The sequence below is a fragment of the Dreissena polymorpha genome, chromosome 6, assembly GCF_020536995.1.
Source record: "Dreissena polymorpha isolate Duluth1 chromosome 6, UMN_Dpol_1.0, whole genome shotgun sequence".
NCBI classification, from domain to species: domain Eukaryota; kingdom Metazoa; phylum Mollusca; class Bivalvia; order Myida; family Dreissenidae; genus Dreissena; species Dreissena polymorpha.
In genome coordinates this window covers 102,985,267-102,994,438 of record NC_068360.1, presented here as the reverse complement: position 1 = coordinate 102,994,438, position 9,172 = coordinate 102,985,267, and the positions used below count along the sequence as shown (strand labels likewise).

At 33.2% G+C, this 9,172-nt stretch overlaps 1 protein-coding gene across 1 annotated transcript; it reads right to left on the bottom strand.

Annotated features, from left to right (window-relative positions):
- Nucleotides 1-1,948: 1,948 nt before the first annotated feature.
- On the bottom strand, nucleotides 1,949-8,581 carry LOC127834937 (uncharacterized). The gene is made up of 4 exons (XM_052361073.1): nucleotides 8,222-8,581; nucleotides 4,598-4,664; nucleotides 3,866-3,967; nucleotides 1,949-3,659 (listed from the first exon to the last, which is right to left on the bottom strand). The coding sequence occupies exons 1-4, from the start codon at nucleotides 8,396-8,398 to the stop codon at nucleotides 3,235-3,237; spliced, it is 771 nt and encodes a 256-aa protein (XP_052217033.1). The 5' UTR covers nucleotides 8,399-8,581; the 3' UTR covers nucleotides 1,949-3,234.
- Between the last annotated feature and the right edge of the window lie 591 nt (nucleotides 8,582-9,172).

The following is a 9,172-nucleotide window of genomic DNA, read 5'->3' as shown; positions in this document are numbered from 1 at the left end:
TAACACTATAATACGATATTGATTGTCAAAGGTGACGTTAGGCGCTTAATGTTCAAGATCAAATAACAATGGACGATCTTCCTTGCAATGCGTATGGGTTTGAGTTTACGTAATAATTAACAAAACAGGTAGCGGAAATACCCGAGCGTATAACGGATATTTCCGAGCAAAAAAAAATCGGTTTTTAGTAGCGAAATATTCATGTCCATGATTTAAATTGTATTCGGACATTTTTATTTATAAAAAAGCATGTTTCGTTATAAACATGACAGTTCACATTTAACAATCAATTTCCTTCTTTTGCTTATTTTTTCATAACGCGAACTTTATTCTGATATATCAATTTCCCAACTATATTAATGGGAAAAAAGGAACTGTTAATTTTGTTTAAACGTTGGCAAACATTTGGACAGATAACACACGCCAACAACCGATTTTCGACGCATGCGCTTTCCCGGTTATTATAGAAAGCAATGTTAATGGGGACAATTTTTTCGTTAAGATCATTATCATATCCATTTGCATCCAAGTAGTGAATAGAAAGGTCGAAGTGCCACATCTGCATAGGATTATTTATACTTTATAGCAGTGCTGAAGTGGATGACACATATTTTATTTATTTATAGGTTATTAAGTTATAAGTATACGAAGAAATACGATCCACAAACATTTTAAGCAAATGATACATATATTTAATTCAGGACATTGTTGACTACACATATTATTTACCTTGTTATCGTTCGTAACTAGTTTTTAAATAATGATTACCTATATAATGATGCAGTTTTCCAAAAGAAAATATACCTTTATAGGCATATGAAAAAATAGCATGTGTTAAGTGTATATTCATGTACATGTTTTAAAAAGAATGCGAAATTAAATGTAAGTAGGTAAAATGCGATTAATCAACACCTCCAATTGTCCATTGATTACCTGTTTGGAAAATCGGTATTAAGTTAATTATGTCACAAACATATTGTTCGTCTTTTCTTCTATTGAAAATTTAAGAGACGATATATTTTGGTAAGAATTTGTTATTGGATGTTGTAGTTTGTTATGTAAATGCATACACCAAATTGACTGAATTAAAAAAAAACAAGTTTGAAGTGTTTCATTAATAATATGAACATCAGTTCACTTGCTGTGTCCGAACCACGAGAAATTTATCTCAACAACTTTCAATTTACCAATATATTTTAAGCTATAGAATCTCAAACCGGTTGTCCATTAGGCTCGCGGATGGTTCACAAAACCAAATTTGGCACAATTGGATGTGTCTGTCTCTTCGCGACGTCTGGAACCTTCGGCGCCTAATCGGATTCGCAATTTTAAACGCTGTTAAATTTCGATGCCGAATATTTTATTCGATACTATATTGGATGTTCCGCTCACTTTCGGCAATCGGGCGGAACGTACTGGAACCAAGGTTACCGCGTCTCATACGGTTTATTCAGTACACAAAACATCGGGGTTGCAGTGGACAATAGTCAGCAGCCAGAATCAACACATTTGTTTGGATTTTCGGCTGTAACGATTAGTTGTTTCATATTTTTGTCAAGGTTATACACAGTGGTCGAATATTAAGACACATTTAGTCTTATTTCTTTTTTATTATGTTTGCATATCATCTCCAAACGCGCTCATTTTGCTGAAAACGTGCGTGGTATAATACTGTATTATACGACAACCTTTAATTCACCGAGAGTTAATTATTAACTAATTGCTTTAAACTATGAAGTTACTTTCGTGTTATTTTATCAAAAAAATGTGAATGTAATAATTTCATTGTGATTATCAATAATATGTTAAAATATATATTTAAAAGATATAATGCCAACAAGAAGATTATACAATTATACTTAATATGTATTAATATATTGATTTCATCTAGTTTTTAATAAAATAAAATACATTTTTAAGAAAAACAAATGTATTCACAAGTATGAAGAATACATTTTGAAACAATTTAAATAGACATGAACATTCGTTTTTTCAACATAAATTGTAATATTTGTTATCTTGCAATTATGTTAGTTCAATCGTTGTATAAAGCGCTTGTTATTTAATGATATGTTTAGACAGTTACTCACCAAACGACATGTATACTTGTAAATGAATCATTACAAAAATAGATTTCTCCATTCAAAACAATGCAAGCACATTTAAAGTAGTGTAGCTACATAACATAATAGCATCGAAAATCAAATTATGTGAAAATAAGAGAACATTCCACTTTAATTGCTTGTAATTACTCAATGGTTATTTACAAACCAGAGCACAAGAACCATAACTTTCTGAAGCACGATTTCATGAAACCAAAACGAGTATCAGGTATATCTCCTCTTTTTTAAAAAGCTTTAGAGATATAGCATCATATAGTTCAGGTCATCGTCGTCAAATTCAGAAAGCAGCCACTATACGGTTGTGAAAAGCCAAATATCAATGCTCGGTTGTGTCGTCTATCTTTACCAAAATAAAATAGTTTTAAATAGGTTAAACTGTTTCAATTAAATACAATTATTACATTCAGTTAAAAATGGCATGCTCTAACAAATCATAAATCATTTTTTCGTAGTGATTTGCTGATAGCGAGCCTTATATCAAAAGTTTTACATATGCATATTTTATGGGGTTGAGAAACCAACACAAACTTCGAAAACTTTTCATTCAATGGGTATTCCAGTTTTTGCCTGACATATCTGCTTTATGTTTGCTTATTGATATTGGCTAAATATTACGAATACAAGTATAACAGCACAGTATTGACATTTGTTGGAATAAACTCAAGCTTAAGCTTATTTAGCTTTGTTCAAATTTAATGTATCACTGCTTCGACTTGTAGACAATTAACACTGCAGTGTGTGTTTAAAAAGAAAACAATCTTAAATATACAAACATTTGGACTCTAATTCAAAGCCAAAAGAAGCTTGCAAAACATAAATATGCCATATGTTTTTGTTTTCTTTTGTGGCATCATTTTTAATTATGAATCATTTGAAGGATTAAGAAAATGTTAAATGTTGGGTTAAACAACAGTAATTAAACTATGAGAGTCGTACACAACTAATACGCGATTGGCAATTTTAGTTAATGAATAATACATTTCTACTGAATATCAACAACAATATGGTATTTAAGCATACTACTATACGGAATATCGTTCGCTTTTTTTGAACAAAAAAGACAATCATGGCAGCCAAAATGTGACATCGTAGTGTCACCTGATGATGTTACTCAAATCATGTGCAATCCAAAGAAGCCGTTCTTCTTGCAAACATGTCGTTCGAAAATGCCACTGATTTTGACTGAAATTTCGTCTCCGGCATGCAGATGTTCCAATCGCAAAAGCGGTGTACTGAAGGCACGAATGGCGGACAACAGAGGTTGAACAGAGGACACAAGCTCCATGTCGTGACCACTCTTGACGTTATATCTGTAAATAGCATGTTTGAAAAGAGTTTCGTTTGGTGGGCTGTCATGTTCTGCAGAGTTGTTGCTGCCCCTCAGACTAAGAAAGGAATAGAGGTTGTAAGAACCCGTGAGAGGTACAATTAGTCGACTATGGTGGTATCTCACTCCGTTACTCAGAAATGCGTTGGTACATTCATGGCACCAGCACTGTACTAACGTGGTATCCCGGGGATTTCTTGACGTCCGACCTGACAATACATTTTTTATATAAGCAGCTTTTCACTTGAATAATACATTTTATAACGATATTTATAATGACTATGACTATGTTTTTTTTTGACTTTGTGTATAATATAGTTAGTGTGTTATTTGCTTATTATCGAAAACTACAGACGGCTTATCACGTATATTCATTACGGCCTTTATTTAGATATGCTTTGATTTATATGTATACCTTTCAAAGAATTAGTCGGTCCTCCTTCAAGTCTTGCTGCTGGTTTCATTGTTGGCCCGCTTGTAACGAATCCATGTTTGATCTTGTCGTTGACCAGATTTTCTGTAAACAATCAACAAACGCTCTTACTAACGAATGAAATATGTTTATTAACTATGTGTAAGGTAAAACATCCTAAGCATTCCTTACATATGTTTATCAACTGTGGAGACCAGTTGAAGTAATATAAGCAGTGTATGGTGGTGCGGTGGTCGAGTGGTAACACTCTGGTCTACCATGTCAGAGGTCCCCGGTTCAGTTCCCGGCCGGGGCACTGGAAATTTAAGAAATGCTTTAAGTGTTTTCCACCCAACTAGAGATGTACTGGTATGAAACCCAGGTAATTCTCGCGTGTATCGGTGCTATACACTGAGCACGTAAAAGAACAAAGGGATCTATTCGCAAAGAGCTAGGGTATCGGACCCGGATTCCTTGTATCCCAATACTGTCTCTTCAGCTTGCTGTCTCTTCAGCAAAAGCCAAAGGACCCCATTGGAAATAAGTGCTTGCACTTTCATGGGTTATCCTTGACTGCAAGGTCAAATAAATACATACACACATACAGTGGTATGCGTAATTTAAAATGTATAAGTACTTAAATGAGGACGTTTGAATGCAGCTTGGTAGATTATAGCGCTCTTATGAGTGACTAATAAGCAATAACAGAATTACAAACAGACAATATATCACTACCTATACTTTCCAGCTGTGCACGCAACAAAGCGTCTTTTGATAATTCGTTATAAACGTCATCACAGACCTGTAATAGATGCACAAATGATTATTTAAACTGGCAAGGTGTGAACTAATAATAATATCAGTTTTAGAAGAATATATTATGTGCTTAACACCTCAATTCAAGATATAAAACAAATAAGTGGCACAGTAGTCATAGTGTAGTTGTAACACTTATAGTAATAACCGAGATGCAAATATAGCAGTGTTTTTGTTCAAAAAGCAGAACATCGAAATCTACGATGCATAACAAAGAATGTTCGTATTTAAATCGTAGAAATGGTCCGGGTAGAGGTTCAATTATTATCGTCTCTTATCCACCAGCAATCGTTGATAAGTCAGTAATAGCTATAGTTATCGGCAACTTATTAGCAACGCTCGTCGAAGGAGTAAAGTCGAGTATGTGGCTAAAATATCAGATTCCTTCAAAGTCGTGTTCATAATTTGTGTCGTCTTAATATTTTAATTCCAAAACGGATGACCAATTAATGTTAACGAGAGATTCGAAAGATGTATGTACGCAATTGCGAATTGTCAATAAAGCCGGAAATGGAAAAACATATCAAGAAACAAAGTTTAGCGGGCCTACCTGTCTTATTTTTTGGAGATGCTAATGGAACCATTTTCTTTTTTGAATTAATGCGATTACATTATTTAAAAGTCGATGTCATTCAAAAAGTAGAAGAAATAGATTATGTAGTTCTTATTGAATATTTCATACAAATAAGCATCATCTTCCGAAAAGTAACATTCGTCGAAATCGCTGTAGCAGTATTTGTCATGTCTAAAGATTAGCATTTGCTGAAGAATTAGTATCACAGCTGGCCAGTCTAATAAAAAATATTCAATTTATGAGTAATTTGTTGTCGTCTCGTTATTATTAGTCGTCAAAGTCACAGTAGTAAAAATAATCGTGTCTAAAAGTAGCTTTTGACAATGGCGAACACGTTGTGGGTTCAGTGTCTAAATAAATTCAGAAGTTGAAGTTAAAGTAGTATAAGTTTCCATCGTTAAAAATATTATTTTTTAAAGTAGCAACAGCAATAGGTTTAATGATCTGAAAAAATGCATTCTTTGAATTCTTAGCAGTATTAATTGTCGTATATTACTATTACATTAGCTTTTTAAACTTAATCGGAACGTCTTTTTGGTTATAGTCCTAATCATTTAGATAGAAGCCATGGTCGAAGTAATTGAAGAGAATGTTGCCGTCGACGAAATAATAGGAGTCGACGAGGTCCTATTTGTATAACCTATTGGCGTCTTTATTTTAGTATAAGTCAATTTCTCTCATTTATTATTTTCCGTAGTCTAGACCATTCAATATTCGTCCAGGCTGTTTAAATAGTCACCATAAGCGCACAAATATTGCGTTGTCAACCTGTAAGTAGTCTACAATATTGTCATTTTAATACATGCATTCGTGTAAGTTTAAGAGCGTATATGCGATCTTAGTATTTTATCTAGAAAGATACGCATTTGATAAGTGATGATTTATTAGAGCTTAGAAAAAGGTTCCCAGTATATCCAGACAAAATAGTTTTATATTAATTGTAATTACAGTTATTTTGTACAACAGTCAATGCAATGTTTTGGAAATTTCCCATTTTTATTTGAAGAATGTATTCATAAGACACATTCAATATTTTTCGTCTATACCAAATACGAGCTAATTGTCGGCGAAAACTCAGTCTTGTTGAATTTTGAAAAGCATAGACATTTCATTATGATTACCATTTTACGATGGTAAATATATTTTATCTTCCTCTTGCATTTCCTTGTTTGGGTCAATATTGAGATAAGTTTATGCTCATATAAAAATTGTATATACTCGATTTAATGACATCGACTGAATATGTGTATTTTCGAAGGAGTAGTATTCAAAGCTATCGTCTTCTTTGGATTATTTGACGTCGAAATAAAAGTAACAGTTGTAGCAGTAGACGTCAGCGAACGTATAGTAGTAGTAGTTTTTACTGTCCAAAAAGCATCAGTCGCCACGTCGTTGTAGACTTATTTTTCGTCGTTTAAGTAAACGATGTTGTCAAAGTCTAAAAGGAAGTAGAAGCTTGTGATTTCGTGCAAATAGTCGCCATTAAAATAGCAGTAGTCCTAGTCATGTGTGTTTGATGTAAATAGATGTCATAAAGCAGTATTAGCCGTAAGTTAAGTCGTCGAAATAGTAAGTCGTCGTTGCGTCGTAGAAACGAAGTAGTAAACATAGGAGTGGTTGAAGTAATAGTTATACGTAGCATCTAGTCGTTGTATATCAAGTAATTCAGCAATGAACAGTAGTGGAAGTAAACGTAAACATAGTAGTAGTAATAGTAGTAGTAGTTTTAGTAATAATAGTAGTAGTAGTTTTAGTAGTAATAGTAGAAGAAGTGCTAGTAGAAGAAGAAGAAGTAGTACTAGTAGAAGAAGAAAAAGAAGTAGTAGAAGTAGTAGTAGTAGTAGAAGTAGTCTTAGTAGTAGTAGTCGAGTAGTAGCAGTAGTATAAGTAGAAGAAGTAGAGGTAGTAGCAGTGGTAGTTGTAGAAAAAGTAGAAGTAGCAGTATTAGTAGTAGTAGTAGTAGTAGAAGTAGTAGTTGATCTAGAAGTAGTAGTAGTAGTAGTAGTAGTAGTAGTAGCAGTAGTAGTAGTAGTGGTAGTAGTTGTAGAGTAGTAGTAGTAGTAGATGTAGTGTAGAAGCAGTAGTAGCAGTAGTAGTAGTAGTAGTAATAGAAGTAGTAGTAGTAGTAGCGGTAGTAGTAGTAGTAGTAACAGTAGTAGTAGTAGTAGTATTAGTAGTACTAGTAGTAGGAGTAGTAGTAGTAGCAGTAGTAGCAGACGTAGTAGTAGAAGAAGTAGTAGTAGTACAAGTAGTAGTAGTAGTAGCAGTAGTTGTAGTAGTAGTAATAACATAATAGTAACAGTAGTAGTAGTAGTAGTAGTAGTAGTAAAAGTAGTAGTAGTAGTAGTAGTAGTAGTAGTAGTAGTAGTAGTAGTAGTTGTAGTAGTAGTAGTAGTAGTAGTAGTAGTAGTAGTAGTAGTAGTAGAAGTAGTAGCAGTTGTAGTAGAAGTAGTAGTAGTAGAAGTAGTAGTAGTAGTAGTTGTAGTGGTAGTAGTAGTTGTAGAAGAAGTAGTAGTAGTAGTAGTAGTAGTAATAGTAGTAGTAGCAGCAGTAGTAGTAGTAGAAGTAGTAGTAGTAGTAGAAGTAGTAGAAGTAGTAGTACACGTAGTAGTACTAGTAGTAGTAGTCGTAGTAGTAGTAGCAGTAGTACTAGTAGTAGTGGTAGTAGTAGTAGTAGCAGAAGAAGTAGTAGTAGTAGTAGTAGTAGTAGTGGTAGCAGAATAGTAGTAGCAGTAGTTATAGAAGCAACAGCAGTTGGAGTAGTAATAGTAGACGATGAAATGTAATAATTACAGTAGCATCAATAATAGTTGTAGCATTTGTTGCTTTTGCAGTATATTATATAAGTTTTGATTGTGTTAATATTGTCGATATGAAAATGAATGTAGTCAAAGTCTATGTCGTTTTTAGTGTTGTACCAGTGGTAATTTAAATAATTATAATCATGATAGTATGAAATATGTTCTAACCTTATCAAGAAAATCCGTTAACTGTGCAATATCGTCCAGATATTTAACATCCCGCTTTCCTTGATGATATTCTCCAACGATTACCAAAGACGCTAACAGAAAAACCCAACACGCCAATAACAAATAACATTTAAATTTCTTTGAAGATTGGAATATTTCTCCAAATAAATGAAGCATGTTTGTATGTTTTTAAATCCGTCGTATGTTTACGCACACTCTCTTTGCACAACCAGTATGCTTCGATTCTAAATTTGTAAACCGTGTACTGCTATATACACCGTTGATGACGTCATCACATCGTATTTGTTCTTTATGAACCATGTTTATCGTCCAGGATTTTCATTCCTATTTTGGTTTGGGATCCTGAAACGAATACTGTTCACGGTTATTTAACCGAATTGTCTATCTCAAACATGCTAATACTTGTTAATTTTGCAAACAAAAGGAAGAAAATGTAAAAGGTCTTCCAATCGCTGTTTATCGTACGAAATAAGTATTTACATTGAACATTATTATATTAATTACTAAATAATAATACATGCATACTATTTATCATTTTCAACTTTTTTTCCAAAGTTATATAACCAAACATGTATTGTGGATTATAAATTAACGATTTTAACTTATGATTTTGTTCCAAAACATGCCTGTTTTGATATGGCATTGTACCAACGATATTTGCAAAACAATTCATGTCGTGTATGCCGTGACAGCATTCTTGAGCTCTCTCTCGTCGTGATGACTAGAAACATCATTTTTGCTCATGACATCACCTGAAATATGAACCAGATGAAGAACATATTCTTTCATATGAGAATTGAGAAATTTATCATTGGTCAGTGGATGCATGTTTACGATTATATGGCATATGCATGTCGTTAACTTGGTAGAAAGTTGCATTTAAAATGAAAAACAGTATTAACTTATTCAACTTATTCAACTGACTCTCAA

Coding starts and splice junctions, on each gene's coding strand:
- LOC127834937 (XM_052361073.1), bottom strand. CDS start 8,398: ATGCTTCATTTATTTGGAGAAATATTCCAATCTTCAAAGAAATTTAAA. Junction 3,968..4,597: donor TGCACAGCTGGAAAGTATAG/GTAGTGATATAT, acceptor GATTGTTTACAG/AAAATCTGGTCAACGACAAG. Junction 3,660..3,865: donor ACCGACTAATTCTTTGAAAG/GTATACATATAA, acceptor ATGTATTGTCAG/GTCGGACGTCAAGAAATCCC.